The sequence below is a fragment of the Megalopta genalis genome, chromosome 1 (genome assembly GCF_051020955.1).
Source record: "Megalopta genalis isolate 19385.01 chromosome 1, iyMegGena1_principal, whole genome shotgun sequence".
NCBI lineage: Eukaryota > Metazoa > Arthropoda > Insecta > Hymenoptera > Halictidae > Megalopta > Megalopta genalis.
The window spans coordinates 7,574,902-7,592,522 of record NC_135013.1 but is presented as its reverse complement, the minus strand read 5'-3'; the positions used below and the strand labels follow the sequence as shown (position 1 = coordinate 7,592,522).

Sequence of the window (17,621 nt, the reverse complement as noted above, 5' to 3'; positions counted from 1 at the left end):
TCTGAGGATTCCTGTTTGTATCTACTAATTATCAACTTATTTTTGATCAACGTGGACAATACACTTCATCTATCTAATATTTCGTCCCACACAAATATGGTCGTATATATACATATGTATATATATAACAAAAAAAAACGAAAAAGGAGCACATACGATTTACAATTTAAAAAAAAGAAGACATTAATAGTTATTTAAAGGTTTTTCCTGTAGACAAATTAGTTTAAACTAAACTATGAATAACAGTAAACACGTGTAAAAGGAATACACTCGTCTTACACAGTTTCATAGAGTACATTATCAGGAAGATTTGGATCTAATACGGTACATTTGAAAACAGGTACGATACAGATTCACCATTGTGAGTCCTCCTTACAGCTTCAGCAAACATCATTGATACATCAATGCACTAAAACAAAATACAAATAATATGTAGAAAATTTGTTTATTAAAGGTTGATAAAGGTTTCTTTTCTTAGAGCTATCAGCTTACTTGTATTTTCGGGCAATCCTTCATATGACCATCTTGAGGAATGGTATTTGTTACTACAACAGCTTCAAAGCAGGCATTATTGATTCTGCTGATCGCTGGACCGCTAAAAATACCATGTGTTAAAATTGCGTAGACTTTTGTAGCACCCGCTTCTAAAAGCTTCTCTGCTGCATGACAAATAGTGCCACAAGTATCAGCCATATCATCTACTAGAATGGCAACTCTATCTTTTACATCTCCAACCAGTACCATACTGGCAACTTCGTTTGCCTTTTTCCTTTCTTTATGTATAAGCGCAAATTCAACATTCAATCGGTCAGCGATAGATGTTACCCTAATTAAATGAAATTAATGTTTAAAAAAGAAGTTAAAGATTTATTGGAAAATCGTGGATTTTTATACTACCTCTTAGCACCTCCTGCATCTGGAGAAACGATGATGCTGTTTCGCCATTCAACAATATTTTCCTTAATCCATTTTAAAACGGCAGGTTCAGCGAATAAATTATCGACGGGAATATCAAAAAAACCTTGAATTTGACTAGCATGCAAATCCATTGTAATGATGTGATCAGCTCCTGCTACCGACAACATATTTGCTACCAATTTTGCCGAAATAGGCGCACGACTCTGAAAAATAAATATTTGTCGATTTAAATTTCATAAATTTATGCGAGTCTCTCAAGTCCATTTGCAACTGGAAATATCCTGCAATTCGAAAAAAATTGCTGTTAAAAGGTTTTTGTAGCATTTCCAAAAGTTGTGAATCAAGAAATAAAATAGGACAAAACCTGATACATTGTCTATAGAAAAAAAGAAAAGACATGTCAAAGAACAAAAGTTATAGAATTCTTTAGAGGGGACAAAATATGAATACAATGGCCATATTTTGAACTATTTGTTATAAAAAATACCTTGTACATATGTGTACATGAAAAAAAATTAAAAGGAAAAATATATGTTGCAAATGCACCCCAGTTAGACTCAACAAAAAGTATAAGTAAAGCGGACTTCAAACTGATAGATGGAAAATGGAACACAATGCATTTCGATTCGTAAATTGTTTACAGGGAAATTTTAGGACGACGAAGTTGTACAACAAACATGTCTAGTAAATTTTAAATTATAACAAAGGAACATGATAAACATATTATTAAATCATTATAATTAACACAATGTAACAAAATGAAAGTTGAAGTATAATAATCAATGCATTGTGCTTAGGAGAATGATTATAATTGGGTCATCTTAATAAACTTGTTTGTTGAGAGCATAAATTTCACAAAAGCTGACTAATGTTAACACCTTAACAAAAAATTGTATTCGCAAGTCACTTAATTTTAAATTAAGGCTTTGCATACTATTAATAAGGCGACACAATCACAGTTCCTTTTTGCCAAAGCACTATTCTGTTAATTAGATAGGCACATTTTTCTTATTAGTATATTTGGACAATAACATTTTTAGCAACATAAAAATTAGTACCCATATAACATACAGTTGTGTACCCCGTTATATGTACATAAATTATTAAAAATATATGTAGAATGCTATTATATTAATATTTTGCCCTCTCATTCAAATATCAATATGCTTTGACCAAATATTTCATTCATTCATTCATTCATGGGGGTACCATTGTGCCATATAGCAACAATTATAAGTTTTGTTAGTCCTACAAAGAAAATTCTGTAAGAAACTAAAAAGTGATATTACAAATCGAATTTTTCATCGAGTTATAGTTACAAACGCTTCACTCGACAATCTAATTGCTCTTATACTCACTGTAGAGAGGTCGGGCACAAAATCCTGAAAATACCCAACTATTCAGAATCTTAGTAGCATGTATTATAAATCTTTTAACAAGAAGGCTTATCTTTAACAGTCTTACAATATAATTTATAAGAAACCTACAAAATACTTAAAAATTTATTTAAAAATTGTTTATCCAACACTAGAATTTACATTATTTTATTTGTGAATGTTTAATATATATTTAAAATACCATTATATTATTTTAATGGTATTGCATGCTCTATTAAATCTTTATAAAATAAATCATATTTTTGTATTTATGTTCGTAAAAATATTATATCATGCAAGTAATAATATTTGAAACGTATCATAAGAATAATTTGTTTAATTGAGAAATTTAATAGAATAAAGCTTATTTAATATGCAGTGGTGTAGGTCTTATAATGCACGAAAGGCCCCCCTCGATGAATACTGATTTTGCAATATTCAGATGGGTTATCAAACTCTTGATAACCTTGGATTATTTACTGAACGCAATGCTTCAGTTTATAATGTATTTGTTGTTTACAGCCTCGGCAATTTAGTTTTGAGTAATAGACATCAATATTATTCCATACATATTATCTGAGTGCTTACGACATTCCATACAATTCATAGAATTTTTTATATATGAAATATAAAATGAAGCACTACGATAATATCAAATGTATAACATAATCGATATTAATATTCTCCAATTATTAATTCATGCAAACATGTGTACGATTTAAATGTTTTATCATTTTCTTTAAAATTCAAATGTATATTAAATCTTACAGTTTACTTCTACAATTTTAAAGATATATAAATTCGTGTAGTATGATAAATACCCTTAATTTCCTAAACTCATGCTCTAATGGACCATTGTGTATAGTTATAGCAGACAAATTGCTCCCATTTGTTTTTAAAACTGCATGTTACTTTTCGTGTAATTTCATTTAGAATCTGATTTTCATCTGTTAGTTATATCTTACAGAAATAATATATATTACATGGGACAACATTAATATAATCTGTAGTATAAATTCTATCATTTAATATATCCCAATGAGACAAGCAAAAATGTTGCAAGCACATTTTATGTGATGATGAGAAATCAAGTTTTGCGTTCCAAAAATGATATTGCTCCATTGATTTGTTGCAAAGCTATAAAACCGTAAATTGGGTGTAAAAAGACCGCTACAAGTTACCCTGAATTTCCACTCGTTTGACTTCATGACAATTTGTTTCTTAGAATTTGAGTTGTCACCTCCATCACCACCCTGTGAAGATATCATAGAAAAAAAATTTAACTTCTTCTCAAACGAGATATCCACCTACATTCAGTGATATCCTCGTTTTAATTACTTATGTTTACAGAAAATGTAAACAGTCTGTTCCACATTCTAATCTATTTTCATGGAATATCTGCAGTATGTACAGGGTATGCATATCATGTCAAAGATACTTTGTTTAAGGGGATAAACATAAAAAAAAACATTTAATTACAAAAGTGTAGGCATATGATAAACGTGAATCAAAAAACCTACATTTGATACTATTTTCTAAAAATATTACTTTCTCCTACATAATTGGCTACTGTATTTACATATGCAAAGCAGTTTAATTATGTTAATTAATGGCATATATCAATTAGGAAACTGTTACATATATACCTAAAATATTAAAATCACTGAAGCATAATTTCTTTCTGTAAGCTGTTTAATTTTATAAGTTTTTCATCTTCACACAGTTTATTAGTTTTAATGATGTTACAGAGTACTACTGCACACAGTATATTTCCATTCTTTCCTGCACTAATAAATAATATTAAATTATCATATTAAGGGGGTATTCTAAACAAGTATATGTATATAGTATTTTGAGCTAATTTCCAGATTCTTTTACCACAAAACTGCAAAGCCTTTCACTATAAACCTTGGTTTACATTTTTATTAATATTATAATAAAATCTACAAATGTTGACTTAAAAACATCATTCTTTCTCATTTTTCTAAACCAGAATACTCCCTTAAATTATTTAGTAGAATTAATATATACTTCTTTAATTGGCAAAATATTAATCGATAAAAGAGAATATATACAAATTTGTGAATATGTGTCTATATAATGATATAGATATTTTATATTAAAACAGATATCACACACATAAGTTACATCAATCATAATGGTAACAAAATGCTGTAGCATATGATGCAAGTATTACATTGACTTGCATCAGTAAAAATGATTAATTACTTATTAGAGGTTTTGTAAAGAACTAATAGACAAATTTTTTGTGAAGATAACTGACGTTCAATTCAGGTACAACATTGTGACACATACTTGATATGTTATAGTGAAAGTACATACGTGTATGTGCTAAAAGATACCATGTAATAAGGACAGAACTGTAAGATCATAACTAATATAATTATATTAATTTTACAGAATTATTCTGTTAAGTGTCCATGATTAAACTATGCTAGATCACAAAAATATAATAATATATTATTTATCCTTTTATGGAATAGCTTACCTTATCCTTTTTATCTTGTCTCGCATATGGGAAACAAGGGATTACTGCTGTCACACGCGACGCTGAAGCAATTTTGCAAGCATTGATCATAATCAATAATTCCATCAAATTGTCATTTACTTCTCCACTTCCGCTTTGTACAATGTACACATCTTCTCCTCGAACGGATTCTCCTATTTCCACACTACAGCATAAATCAACCATAATTATAATTGAAAATATTCATAAGTATATTATTATATAATCAACATGAACGCAAACATGCAGAAAACATTAAATAAAAATGTACAATTCGATAGCACACGAGTACAAGTAGATTAAAAAATCGATATATTTAGTAGATATAATTATTCATGTTTGATCAATATTTTTATTATATGCTAATTTTTCGGGCGCTCGATAATATATGTCATGAATTGATTAATTTACGAGATGTAAATTGCTTTCTGTATAATCAAATATTTTCCATAAAAGGATTCCTGTACTACATACTACATAATAGAAACAAACAAAAGAGCGAACAATGGAGTGGTAGTTAAATACTTGTTTAAAAAATTCTATAGACGCTCTGATTCCTCGGCATTGTGTAGTAACGCTTACAAAGATTCATTGATGTGAGAATTCATTACGATGATGTATTAATAATTGTACTAGTTGACCTTCAACTTAAACGTCGCGGTTTAGCAACACGGGGAAACCGGCCTTGCGCGACAGGGTTGTTTGTACCCCGATAGGGTTGATAAATTAACGAAAGATATTAACAATGTAACGCCAGGATACTTGAATTTCTCTATCGGCCGTAAAAAAATACAGCAGAAAGAAGGAACGTGAATGAAATATCGTGTGACACGTGGTCGTAAGCTCAGTTTAAGGCAATGACAATAACGTGGTTATAGCGGTGATTGCGACCATTACCATGTTTCGAGGTTGCTAAATTTCTTGGTGACAACCTTTCCAATGTCTATGCCGAGCCTGTCGACAATACGCTGAGCCAAATCTGGATGCGAGGTGCCACTGAAGACTTTGATGTTTGGCATTCTGCTTTGCAAAAGTCGTCCGCGAGAATTTTCTAAGTTTGCGCGTAACAAACTCTTGGCACGCACTGGCTGGGACACAGGCATCACTAAAACAGAAACCACGGAGGGACTATCCAATCAGGGATCATTTCCAAAACCGGACGTGACGTAACTGCTATGCTCCGCCCACCAAATGTCGGGCATAACCGCGCAAACGTATCTCTTATCGTGTGTTTTCTATTTGTTACTGACTGAATAACAGACTGCGAAATCAACGAGCTTGTTTGATAATGCGAGAGAAATTTATAATACCTTTAGAAGCGTCATCAACTACATCTGCCATGATTACTGCAATACTAAACCTCACAGTCACCGAGCCGAGTAACTGTCACTATTAGAATGAAGTGTTTCAAATTACGATTATAGATCGTATTGTTTTCAGTACACATGTACATGAAATTTAATTGTCGATAAGTTAGCTTATTGCATTTTGTACACAATTCGAAAATTATATGATTATCGTACGTTTATAGAACGATTGAAACGCGATTAAAGTTTTTCTTATCATTCTGGGGATTTTTGTGTGGTTTTGTATGAATATCTGATATTAAAGTGAAACATTTTTCAAATTTTTAATATAAATCGTATTTTTTAAAAATACATGTATTTATTAAATATAATTAACGACGGTTTAACGTATTACAGACATACATTTCTTGCGAAATGCGAAATTGGAATTCTGTCATCGTACGTTACGTAACGATTGAACCGTAATTATGGTTTTTCTTAAGATACTGGGGATTTTTGTGCGATTTCTTTAGAATAACTATTTTTATAGAATGTTTTTTTTCCCGAAATCTTTAAATAATTAAAATACGATCGAGTTTTAGTCGTCGCTATTTGCAATTTGGCGCCGTAATAAACAATGACGTGAACGTAGACGAAATTCAAAAGGGTGACACCAGCGGGTGACAGTCAACTTGCTCCATCAATGTGGCGCCGGCGGCGATTGAATGATAAATTGGATGTGTCCGTGAGCGGAGATTTTGGCATAGAGCACGAGTTAGAACGATCGTTTTTCTGAATAGAAAGAGAGAGCGAATTCGAGTACGATTACCTGAAAAGTTCGCGCACGTTGACGCTCTCAGAGAACTTCGTTAATCTATTTGAATGACGATGACAGTGTGCTGACCGTCTCATCGATACGGGAGCTATGGCGAACATTGCGGCACAGAGAATCAAACGCGAATTTAAAGAGGTTATAAAAAGCGAAGAGGTGAGTGAATAATAGCGTCGTACGATTTTAAGGAATACGATTCCTTTCTTGCTAAACGGAGATATTGAATTTGCCTAACAATATCTTACAATTATATGACATTGCTCCAAAGATATTTCATGTGTAGCGTGACAAAAATGTACCGCGATTCATTGGTTGATAAAATCACCGCGAACAAAGCGTAGGCACCTGTTGTATGATATTTTTGACTGTCACCTAATTTTAAAATTGTTATTTGAATGCGACAGACGAACGCATGCATTGTATTACGTTAAACGAATTTCTCTATTCATTATTTTCAGTTAAGAAGAAATATGACTGTACATAGCTTGCCTGCATGTTACAGAGATACTTCAATGAATTAAAAGATAATTTAATCGTGCGTATCGGCGTGAATTTTGATTTTTCTTTTGTTATGTTGTTGATTAAGTTTTATCTCTTCTATGTTTCTGAAAATCTTTGTTTTTGGATGGTACGTACCATGATTGTTCATTTTTGGAGAGCACTGACATTCTTGTTTGGCCTTATGTTGTCTTAGGAGATCCATTTTGTATGCACACTTACGTATGTTTTGATGCAAATGTTTGATTTCACATGTTTATACGTAGGCACATTGCGTTGCTGTATCACAATCTTTGTGTTATAACCATTCTACCGATTATCACTATGAAAGAGAACGTCATTTCCTTATCAAACGTTGGTGTCAATAGGTCGTTGGTTATTTTCTGTAGGCAATTTGAAAAATTCCATGATTTACATTTTATTAATATATGGCACTTAATTGGCCTTTAGGAGAACAAACATGTCAATAAAACATTTATTATGTATGAAATATGTGCAATGAAGTAATCATTAGATTAGCAAATCATTAGTTTCAATTGTTTATGATATAAGATGAATTTTATGTTACGCAAACTATTGATATATTCAGTCATGTAAGTCCCTATAAAAAGAATTTCAAGTCAACTTGAATATAATCGATCCTTTCAGAAAACATGTTTTCTGCTAATAATTTCTCTAAACTATGTTGCAGGTTGCAAAATGTGCGATAAAGGTTGAATTAGTAAATGATAGTTATACTGAATTAAAAGGTGAGATCGCGGGTCCACCAGACACACCATATGAAGGAGGTAATTTTGTACTCGAGATAAAAGTTCCCGAGACATATCCCTTCAATCCTCCTAAAGTAAGCACTTTGTAAGTCAATATGATTAATATATGTTAATGATATAAAATCAATTTTATGCTGCTTGAGATTAAGTCAGATTAATATAACCTAAAACATGACAAAGCAATTTCTAAGTTTATCTTTTTTGAGTGGGGTCACATGATTGAATTTATTGTTTAGTGTTCAATGATTATAATTTTCCAATTACTTTTTACTGCAGTACTAGAATGGTGGTAAACATTTCATATACATTTAAGTTTTGTTAATATTACCCTTTTCTTATTCATCATCTAGGTTTAAAACATGAAAAGTAATCATTTAAATACATGTGTAAATCTTCTGTAGTATAAATATTATAATTTACTAATAATTTAATTTTTCTTATAGGTACGATTTATAACAAAAATATGGCATCCTAATATATCTTCAGTAACAGGTGCTATTTGTTTGGATATATTGAAGGATCAATGGTAAATACCGATACATGGTATAAAATATAGTATGTTTATTCAGTATTGTAAGCGCATCTAATATTATAAATATAACCGTTTTAGGGCTGCTGCCATGACATTACGTACAGTATTGTTGTCATTGCAAGCTTTATTAGCTGCAGCTGAACCAGATGATCCACAAGATGCAGTAGTAGCTAAACAGTATAAGGAACATCCAGAAATGTTTCGTCAAACTGCCAAGCATTGGACATTTGTGTATGCAGGTGGTAAGTATACCAGTTTTATCAATGATGATATATTTTAGTCTAATTAAAGGAATGCTTATAGGACCAGCAAAGATGCCTGATTTAGATGACAAAATAAGGCGGCTAACAGATATGGGAATTGAGGAACACAATGCAAGAGTTGCTTTATCATCTTATAATTGGGATTTGGAACGTGCCACTGAGCAGCTCTTCAGTTAGTGATAACTGTATAGTTAATCTGTCATATAAAAGCACTGCTCATTTTGTCATTACAAAAACTTCTGTAATACCACACTCAAGTATTGATACCATAGCAGTTTCATAATCAAATTCAGCACTTGTAACGACAATATTTCAGTGGTAAAAAACATTCACAAGAAATTGGTTTAATATTCTTGAAATAATAGTCATTTATTTAACTTGTAAGATAGGCATGGAGAACAGTAACTAATAAAATCTGTTAAGTCCAACTTGATAGCCACGTTTTGAAAAGGAATCTCATCAAGAAAAATTTCATCTTACGTTTATTAAAATTTTAATGATGTTATTTAAGCAACGAAATTTTTTATTGTTACAAGGAGGAAACAATGCATTTATCAAGTTTCTTTTAAAGAAAAAAAAAAAAGGGTAGATTTACGTGTTGAGCATTCATTAAATCTCTTTGTATAAATAATAATATTTTTAAATCATTGGCCTTTCCTTATATTTTATAAAATTATATTTTTGTAAATTGTTTCGTTCAATTTCTTTCAGACTTAGTAAACAATATAATTCATTTTTGCAAAGCGCAGTGTTTGATATCTTTTTGTTTGTAGATTAATATCTGTGCATTATTCCCTGTTATATCAATACAAAGATAATGATTATTTCATAATTTCATTATGGATTTTTTTTATAAATTTCTATACAACGTATAGAAGTTAATCTTAATTAGACCTGATTGTACATTACAGAAATAGATAACAACTTGTTAGCGTTACATGAACTTTGTAAAAAGAATCGTAAACATAAATGCTGTATTATTAATATTTAAATTTGTACATCTTCGGTGATGGTTTATGTTTTCGTACTCTATAATTTGCTATATTAATTATAAATACATTACTGAATATGCATCGATTTCCGTGTTTGAAACTGGAGATGTACATTCCACATTTAAAAAGCAAATTGCACTCACTACACTTATTAGAGATAATATTCGATTTGCAAGTGATTATAATAAACTGATAAAAGAGCATCAGATAATATTGTATTGCAAGTCACACTAAACATCCAGTTTAAAAATGGCAGAAAATACAATTTTCTATATAACTTATGTATTAGTATTTATAAAATTGAATGGTTTGTGAACAATTGCCGATTTATAAATAATTTAAGAAGGAAATATGATGACCTATAAACTGAATAAAATATAATACTAGCACATGTAGAATACATTTCGAACTTGTTTAAAACACTATTTGTACAGCATTATAATCCCATATATGTTACATAGATTTTGTTTAAATATAATTAAACAATATCATATCCATGGCAGTGTTAAAGACGGAGTTTTACTACTTTTTTTTTACATCTTTTTATAATTTATATGGAGGCTGTGTTAGATTCTGAATTTCGATCAGTTTGATTTAAAGTTTCTTATTTTAAAGCAATAAGTATACATGGTTTAATTTGTGAAAATAATTCGTTACAATATCATTAAACGTCCTAAATGTAATTTAATATTTCGAAAATATTAATAAATAACTTTTTCAGGACTAGCATTGAAAGTACTTATACAAGTTCCCTTTTATCATATGATTCACTTCTTTCACAGAAATTACTATTATTTAGTAACAAAAAATATATATACATACATATGTACACAATAATTTTAAGTTCAGTACATTTTCCAAACTATCATCAATCACGTTACTGAAATATATATATATATATAAACATACTTATTATTTCTATAACCATTATCTTATTTTTAAATGCTGTTTATAACAATCACACAAAATGTTTACTCTTTGTATATGTCGTTAATAAGTAATTGATAACTTATCAAGTTTATTTTTGCTATTTCTTCTCAGTTCAAGTTATGCATGTACAGTAAACGTTAACAAGTAAAAACTTGTACTTGACAGATTTGTTTTTAATTATTTAGATTAATTTTTATCACATGACCTTATGCATGGAAGCAGTATTCAAACTTTAAAGTAGGAAATGCAGCAAGGAATTTGATATTGGCAGTCATATTGTGCTTTTTGAATGATGACTTTATGTGATATATACGCTAAAGACACTTTGGGCATGGATTGTGGTATACAAAATATTATATTAAACTTTTCATTACTTTTATAACAATTTCGTTTATCCATGACTATAAATTCTAACTTTTTTCGCAGAAAGCGTCGCTAAAAATAAATTACTATTAACATCGACTGCACATATATCAAGAACAGGGTCAGATACAGGTAGTGTATTTACTTGTTTGCCAGTGGACATGCTCCACAAAGATATACAACTTGTAGATTCTTGGTGTGCAGCAATTAACGTATCATTCTCAGTATTTATGTAACATGGTCGCGAGAGTAACTGCTGAGAGTTGCCAGCGTGAAATGTGTGTACAACATTACAGATAGTTGATTCGTCATTACCTTTTTCTATGGTACATACTATGTGTCTAGCATGAGATTGCCTTGCATTTGGCCGAGAAGATATTAGAGCATGATTGCTTTTCTCATCGTAACATACAGATACAAATGGCCCCTCAAGAAATATTTGTTTAGGTACATACTTTGACTCTTTCTGTTCATATGCATAGCATGTATTTAAACGACATGCAATGAAACCTCCTCGACTAATGCCACTACCAGGATTAGAAGGTACTGTTGCTAGAGAAACCACTGGTGATCTGTCACCAGGGCTATCCAAAGTTTCTACAGCTCCAGAAGTTTGTCTAATGTCAAATTGCGTTAATGATCCGTTCTGGGCACCAGCGAAAAATATATTTGAATTATCGCCTGACCAACAGCAACTCCACAGTGGAAAATCCGTTTGATAAGTGTGCATAACAATGTGATTTTTAATGTCCATCAGTTTCGCACATTTATCAAAACCAACGCTAAGCAATATCGAGTGTTGGCTCGTGTTAAACGTAACGTCTCTTATGACTTGCGAATGTAGAAAAATGAACTGGCGTGGTTGAAACTTATCCGAATCAATCTTTTTAATACCGTAACCCGAAAATAATGAGTTCGTTGATTTTTGAGAAACAACTAGGACTCCGTGCCAGGGGTTATAGTCCAGTACACGACAACCACCGTCCTTACATATCTCTATAGATCGATCTAGGTGGAATTTTTTAATCACATGTTTGGAAATATTTTGACCGGAATGCAAAGTTATTTCTGACTGCTGAGCTTCTAACTCGGATATACGATTTCGCATACTAGTTATTTGTTGCTCGAACAATTTCTGCCTAAGAACATACTTTGACAAATCCATTTCTACACGATTCTTTTCAGTCGTGACATTGATTAATTGTGTTTTCAATGCATCTAATTCAGCAGTGTCTATTGATGTCAGTTTTTTGGCATATAACATTCTAATGTCCTTAACGGAAGCTTTCATATTACATTGGGGACAACGGCGATTTGCACTAGTACAAGAACTTTGTAACCATTTCAAAATACAACTGTGTCCGAATAAATGACCACAACGTAAACAACACAGACGATGCTCTCCTGAGCTGGTCCAAAAATCCATACATATAGGGCAGGACTGATCAGAATCAACTTCAGATTCATCTAAAGATTCTTCTTTTGCTTTCTTTGCCTTTGATTCGTCATTATCGTCTATAGTATCAGATAGACACAAAAATATTAAATGTACACATTATACAATATAAATATTATATGCGTTATATATTAAATTGCTTACTTGTATCTTCCTCATGATCTTCAGTTTGTATATTATTATCAGTATTGTCGTTACTGTCAGATTCTTCAGAGTGATTATCTTCCATATCTTCCATTTGTGAATTCTCTTCACCTTTAGTATTTAATTAACAATATTATTTATTAGTATAACTGCAGATAGTCACAATATTCTGCATACGCTTGCTACAAACACTTGTATAGTACACATATCAAAAGACACATAAAAGAAATTAATACACAGGGAATAACTCACAATTTTCATTACTTTATGACATAAAACTATATGAAAGTGTTTCAATATTTTGTCTACACATTTACAGTATATTGAATATTTAAGAACAATATAATCATGACATTTTGTCGTAAATATTATACAAAATTGACTTATTGTGAACACTTACTGTAGTCCATAACCTCCATTTGGTAAGAATGGAATAGAAAATATGTATTTGTAAGTTTTTAAGGACTAAGAGCAACTTAAATTAGGTAGATCAAATTCCTCCTTCGTAGAAGGTAGAGTAATGTATTTCTTTCTTTACAATCAAAGTGGTATGTCGTTGACAACAAAGATGTTTACATACAATGGAATTTTCACATGACCTTTTCCGAACGAAACTATTGCCACAATTCGTCGAAATATTTGCTTTCACATTGCATACAATAAATGTACTACTTACACAATATTTAGTTTCAATGTTAATTTATTTGAACGAATTTTCTATCTCGGCGTAATTTGTTTTTGTGTGTCAGTTAAGCTTTGTGCAGCATACAAAATCCCAAGTATATTATGTATAACTAACAAAATAAAACATCCTGTTTAATTTCACATCGAAATGCTCTTTGCAATATTGTATTTTATTTCTTATTACAAAGAATTACATATATCAATGCCGAACAATGAACAGTAGCTCACAAACATTTGTAGCGTATACGATTTTTTCAATTTCACCAACTACATATATAGAACGTATTACAGTTTCAGTCACTTTTTTAACACATATGATTAACGTCAATCAAGTCAATATTTTCAAATTGTATACTTGTAGGTTATTTTGTTTACAATATTGATCGCCATTTGCAAATAACATTATTATGTATCAGAACTACAGTATGTACACGTTTACAGCGAGACACGTATTGAGCGATGATAAATTAATTAAGTTAACAAATATGCTTTCTTTTTTAATTAGTTAATCAGCATCTCATCAACCACTAGTAAGGATTACTAGCAACTTATTGTTTTAATTCATAATTTGTCGTGTAATTTTCGGGCTTTAGATAAGATAATAGATTTTGTGTTGATTGGTTGTCCTCAAAGGCAAATGCAGGACAATTAAAAAAAAGTGCCAAATTCAATTGTTGCGGCCCTACTTTTTATAGAATTGTACCAAGAGATCATTCCTAGGACAATATGTTGTTGAACTCGTTGGAAAGAGAGAACTTCAAGCTATCGTTATAACAATTTCTTACAGTATTAAACGTTGGTCAACGTAGCCATCTTATTTTATACAACATTTAAATATGTGTGTTAATAACGTATTGAATAGGAAAATTATTTATCCGATATCGAAGCATGTTGAATGCAACTCTGCGGAATTGCATAGAATGCTGATTTCGTGATTAGCAAATACTTTAGCATTTGCTGACTGGCTATCTACAGTACCACCGCCTAATTGATTGCGTCGATCGATCAGCAAAATGCTATTTAATTCATTCCAATTCTCATCATGGTTGTCCACAGTTATAAAAATGTTCTTATCAGCAGTGAACTGGTGGTCTTTGTCGCGTTTATTCTCGTTTCCGGGAAATTTACCAGTTGGGATTTCGAGGCGGTGGATCTTCCAGAAAACGTTTTTATCTCAAGATTCTCCATTTGGCGGAATCGTGCTTTCTTAGCTGTTCCTAGGTATTTCTTTTTATCGTGTATTATGTATACAATGTAATCCAATTGTTTGAAACACAAAGAGATGGTAAGAGGGACAAGATGTAATATAAAATATTGCAACGTAAAGATGGCAGAGAAATGGATCTTCCGAAGACGTCGGCACGCTGTTCGAAGCGGTTTGGCCGGAAATGAGCTTTCCCGCTGTCAAAGCCAGAAAAGCATTCTCATCTGGCCTATACGATAAGATGAATTGTCCTCGATCGACTGTCGATGTGAACGTCGACATTAAGGGACGTTTGTGGGCTCTGGAAGTGCCGGACAATAATGATTGTTCTGCCAGGATTATTTTGTACAACTTGAAAAGGAATAATCAATTGGTAAGGAAAACAATCCAATCGAAACTTTTGTAATATTAATTAATTATATTTTGTGTTATTGTCATTTGGTTTTCGTACACGAGATCAATGCAGCAGATTTTACCGAACAGTTATGTGTTTTTGCTTTACATTTTGGTTGCCTGATTATGCCGTAATTAATGTTCCTCAGCAACCCTGTATGCTGCACAATGTTGCATATGCGGATGACGGTGGCGCCTCGTTCGGAGAAAGAATGAAGCTCCGTTCGGGGTTCGCACAGCGCCAATTAGGATAGTGGTAAAACGCTCGAACTGTTAGCCAAATTACCAACAGTTGTTTTTGATTAACAGCTTGAGCGTTTTGCCACTATCCTAATTGACGTTGTACGAACCCCGAACGGAGCTTCATTTTTTATCCGAATGAGGCGCCACCGTTATCCTCATATGCACCATTGTGCAGCATACAGGGCTTGCTGAAAAACATTAATTATGGAAAAATTAGGCAACCAAAATGTAAACCAAGAGCACAGAACTGTTCCGAAAAGTCTGCTCCATCGCTCGCATATGCATATTGTAGGATACGACATTGTTTAGGAGGTTATTGATAATATTATTCATATATCTCTAACAAACATATCCCTTACGTCCTTTAACACGATTATTATTTATTAAATTAGCTTTGCGAATCATTCGTTGAACTGTGTTCGGACACGGAATTATTTAAATTAAAATATCATTTACGTACTCTATTAATCTTCTCTGTACATCTTGTTTAAAAATTTCATATGTTACACACAAGGTGTCATGCACACTAGAAAATTAAAGCGGACGTCACGGTTAAATTACTTACTATTTCGGGTCCGTAAAATTAGTAAATATTCTTCAGACGTTCTAAAGTAAAGGTGAACAGCGTTTTTCTTAAAAATATCACTGTTACGTAGTAAAAAAAAAATCCGGAAAGTTCTCGCTTCGTGATTTGTTCAGTACTTCGAACGCGGCACGAGTCCGTCCCGACCATCTGTCAAAGCCTCGTGCTGCGGGCTCTCGAACTTCGCGCCGTCACCTTTCATTGGTCAGTGTTTTCCGTTAATAACTCGTAAACAAAGCCGCAGATTGCATTTTCGCAAAGGAAAAAGTTACTTCAAATGACCTCAACTACCCCTCATTATCGGCTGTTGAAATAATTGTGGAACACTCTGTATAAACGAACAAACAAATGAGTGACCAGTGACACGATCAATATTACAACAAAATTTAATTTTTCTACCCTACTGTTACAATTACGCCGATTGTTATTGTATTTATTACAATTAATGTTTAATTGAATTCTTTGACTGGAAAGATTTCGTCTACCGAATTGACGAACGTGCCAACAGATAACTTAAGAGCGTTCGTTATCGATCTATCTGGATCCACAGCGTATATCGGGGATGCTGGCGAAGAATCGATCATAGCTTTCATGCCAGGTAATTAAATAAATATTCTAAACAGAATAATCGTAGATCATCGAAGAAGCAATCTATTCTATGAACTTTGTCAATAAACATGTTAACCTAAACTGCAATCGTCGTTCTACGATCTGTTCCAGAAAAAGGAAATTGGTGGACGTTGAAGATGATCCACGGACCGGAAGTGCCTCGAGTGTTTAGCACCGACCTTGCCATCTCCAGGGATAGTTCGGTGTTATATGTAACTGGGTCCGCTAGTCTCGATTTATTTAGCATAAATTTGGAAGGCTTGTGGACCGAGAAAGATAACTTATTTAATAGCGTGAGTATAAACAATAAATATTTTAAGAAAACGTCGCAGATCTTTTTACAAAACAAAAATTGTGTACTTCAGTTGCAACAAGATTTCTATTGTTTTGTGTTCCTGCTACATGTTTTTTTTCCTCATAAATTCACAGAATTCGTTGTTTAATCATAAATGATAATTTTTAATGAAACAGAAATCATTTAACGCGACGGTGACATGGCACGGTACCAAAATGGCCGCCTCGTCTGCGCTCTTCTGCGACATCAAGGACGGTCTTCACTACTTCATGTCGACGGAAAGAGCCAGCGTTCGCTGGGACACGAGACTTCCCCTCAAAGTAATTACATACATTTTTATATGCTATATTTTATATGCAAGTATTCCTGTGAAATCGCTTTTCCTCGCTTCCAGGCGGAAAGCCACACGGTTCTTGTGCAGAATGAGGATTGCCCGTGCATAACCGACTACGCCACGGATAGCCAGAAGAACCTATGGGGTCTGATAAACTCGGAATGCCCGTACCAGAGGGACGATTCACCGAAATCGTCTCTGAGATCCAGGACCATTAAGATCGGGAAATATCCGATATCTTGTAATCTCTGCCAACACTAGAATTACCGCAATACGATTCTTCTATTTAAATTTTGTACGCAACACAGGAAATAAATTAATTTATTCGCGAGCTAGAGATAACGGTAATTTTACAACTTCGGCGCTTGCAAATAGACGGGTTTCGCAAT

The 17,621-nt window shown here is 32.4% G+C and overlaps 4 protein-coding genes across 13 annotated transcripts; 2 read left to right on the top strand and 2 right to left on the bottom strand.

The window, feature by feature from the left end:
• Positions 1–187: 187 nt before the first annotated feature.
• Positions 188–7,872, bottom strand: Prps (phosphoribosyl pyrophosphate synthetase). 3 transcript variants are annotated; one of them, XM_033484510.2, is made up of 7 exons: positions 7,576–7,872; positions 5,719–5,926; positions 4,804–4,987; positions 2,277–2,300; positions 898–1,121; positions 493–826; positions 188–409 (listed from the first exon to the last, which is right to left on the bottom strand). In XM_033484510.2, the coding sequence occupies exons 1-7, from the start codon at positions 7,640–7,642 to the stop codon at positions 317–319; spliced, it is 1,134 nt and encodes a 377-aa protein (XP_033340401.1). In that variant the 5' UTR covers positions 7,643–7,872; the 3' UTR covers positions 188–316. The 3 variants fall into 3 exon arrangements, with proteins under 3 accessions (XP_033340401.1, XP_033340400.2, XP_033340402.1); XM_033484509.2 differs by lacking the exon at positions 2,277–2,300 and adding an exon at positions 3,476–3,547 and having other exon boundaries at positions 7,576–7,865; XM_033484511.2 differs by lacking the exon at positions 2,277–2,300 and having other exon boundaries at positions 7,576–7,860.
• Ubc4 (ubiquitin conjugating enzyme 4) lies at positions 6,364–10,396 on the top strand. Of its 5 annotated transcripts, none has more exons than XM_076520202.1 (6): positions 6,364–7,095; positions 7,398–7,567; positions 8,129–8,281; positions 8,651–8,733; positions 8,818–8,981; positions 9,031–10,396. In XM_076520202.1, the coding sequence occupies exons 2-6, from the start codon at positions 7,433–7,435 to the stop codon at positions 9,177–9,179; spliced, it is 684 nt and encodes a 227-aa protein (XP_076376317.1). In that variant the 5' UTR covers positions 6,364–7,095; positions 7,398–7,432; the 3' UTR covers positions 9,180–10,396. The 5 variants fall into 5 exon arrangements, with proteins under 5 accessions (XP_076376317.1, XP_076376322.1, XP_033340403.1 ...); XM_076520207.1 differs by having other exon boundaries at positions 6,405–7,095; positions 7,398–7,474; XM_076520204.1 differs by having other exon boundaries at positions 6,706–7,095; positions 9,043–10,396.
• An 864-nt stretch (positions 10,397–11,260) lies between these two features.
• Positions 11,261–14,480, bottom strand: Rfwd3 (ring finger and WD repeat domain 3). 4 transcript variants are annotated; one of them, XM_033484503.2, is made up of 4 exons: positions 13,766–14,480; positions 13,288–13,681; positions 12,888–12,998; positions 11,261–12,802 (listed from the first exon to the last, which is right to left on the bottom strand). In XM_033484503.2, exons 2-4 carry the CDS (start codon positions 13,304–13,306, stop codon positions 11,316–11,318), a joined length of 1,617 nt encoding a protein of 538 aa, XP_033340394.1. In that variant the 5' UTR covers positions 13,307–13,681; positions 13,766–14,480; the 3' UTR covers positions 11,261–11,315. The 4 variants fall into 4 exon arrangements, with proteins under 4 accessions (XP_033340394.1, XP_076376287.1, XP_033340393.1 ...); XM_076520172.1 differs by having other exon boundaries at positions 13,564–13,681; XM_033484502.2 differs by having other exon boundaries at positions 13,288–14,480.
• A 118-nt stretch (positions 14,481–14,598) lies between these two features.
• On the top strand, positions 14,599–17,563 carry LOC117228649 (uncharacterized). Its single transcript, XM_033484508.2, has 6 exons — positions 14,599–14,792; positions 14,899–15,148; positions 16,469–16,592; positions 16,715–16,896; positions 17,075–17,218; positions 17,293–17,563. The coding sequence occupies exons 1-6, from the start codon at positions 14,614–14,616 to the stop codon at positions 17,491–17,493; spliced, it is 1,080 nt and encodes a 359-aa protein (XP_033340399.2). The 5' UTR covers positions 14,599–14,613; the 3' UTR covers positions 17,494–17,563.
• Positions 17,564–17,621: the final 58 nt, after the last annotated feature.

What these genes read in the sequence shown, in the direction of transcription:
- Ubc4 (XM_076520202.1), top strand. Translation starts at nt 7,433, where the DNA reads ATGTTACAGAGATACTTCAATGAATTAAAAGATAATTTAATCGTGCGT. An exon ending in AAAATCTTTGTTTTTGGATG is followed by an intron (nt 7,568 to 8,128) that starts GTACGTACCATG and finishes ACTATGTTGCAG; the next exon opens with GTTGCAAAATGTGCGATAAA. An exon ending in GACATTTGTGTATGCAGGTG is followed by an intron (nt 8,982 to 9,030) that starts GTAAGTATACCA and finishes GTCTAATTAAAG; the next exon opens with GAATGCTTATAGGACCAGCA.
- Prps (XM_033484509.2), bottom strand. Translation starts at nt 7,642, where the DNA reads ATGGATCTCCTAAGACAACATAAGGCCAAACAAGAATGTCAGTGCTCT. An exon ending in TCCAAAAATGAACAATCATG is followed by an intron (nt 5,927 to 7,575) that starts GTACGTACCATC and finishes TTTCTGTTTTAG; the next exon opens with TGATGCCTGTGTCCCAGCCA. An exon ending in CAAACGAGTGGAAATTCAGG is followed by an intron (nt 1,122 to 3,475) that starts GTAACTTGTAGC and finishes TTTATTTTTCAG; the next exon opens with AGTCGTGCGCCTATTTCGGC.
- Rfwd3 (XM_033484502.2), bottom strand. An exon ending in AGATCATGAGGAAGATACAA is followed by an intron (nt 12,803 to 12,887) that starts GTAAGCAATTTA and finishes CTGATACTATAG; the next exon opens with ACGATAATGACGAATCAAAG.
- LOC117228649 (XM_033484508.2), top strand. Translation starts at nt 14,614, where the DNA reads ATGGTTGTCCACAGTTATAAAAATGTTCTTATCAGCAGTGAACTGGTG. An exon ending in GCTTTCTTAGCTGTTCCTAG is followed by an intron (nt 14,793 to 14,898) that starts GTATTTCTTTTT and finishes TGCAACGTAAAG; the next exon opens with ATGGCAGAGAAATGGATCTT. An exon ending in TGAAAAGGAATAATCAATTG is followed by an intron (nt 15,149 to 16,468) that starts GTAAGGAAAACA and finishes TTGACTGGAAAG; the next exon opens with ATTTCGTCTACCGAATTGAC.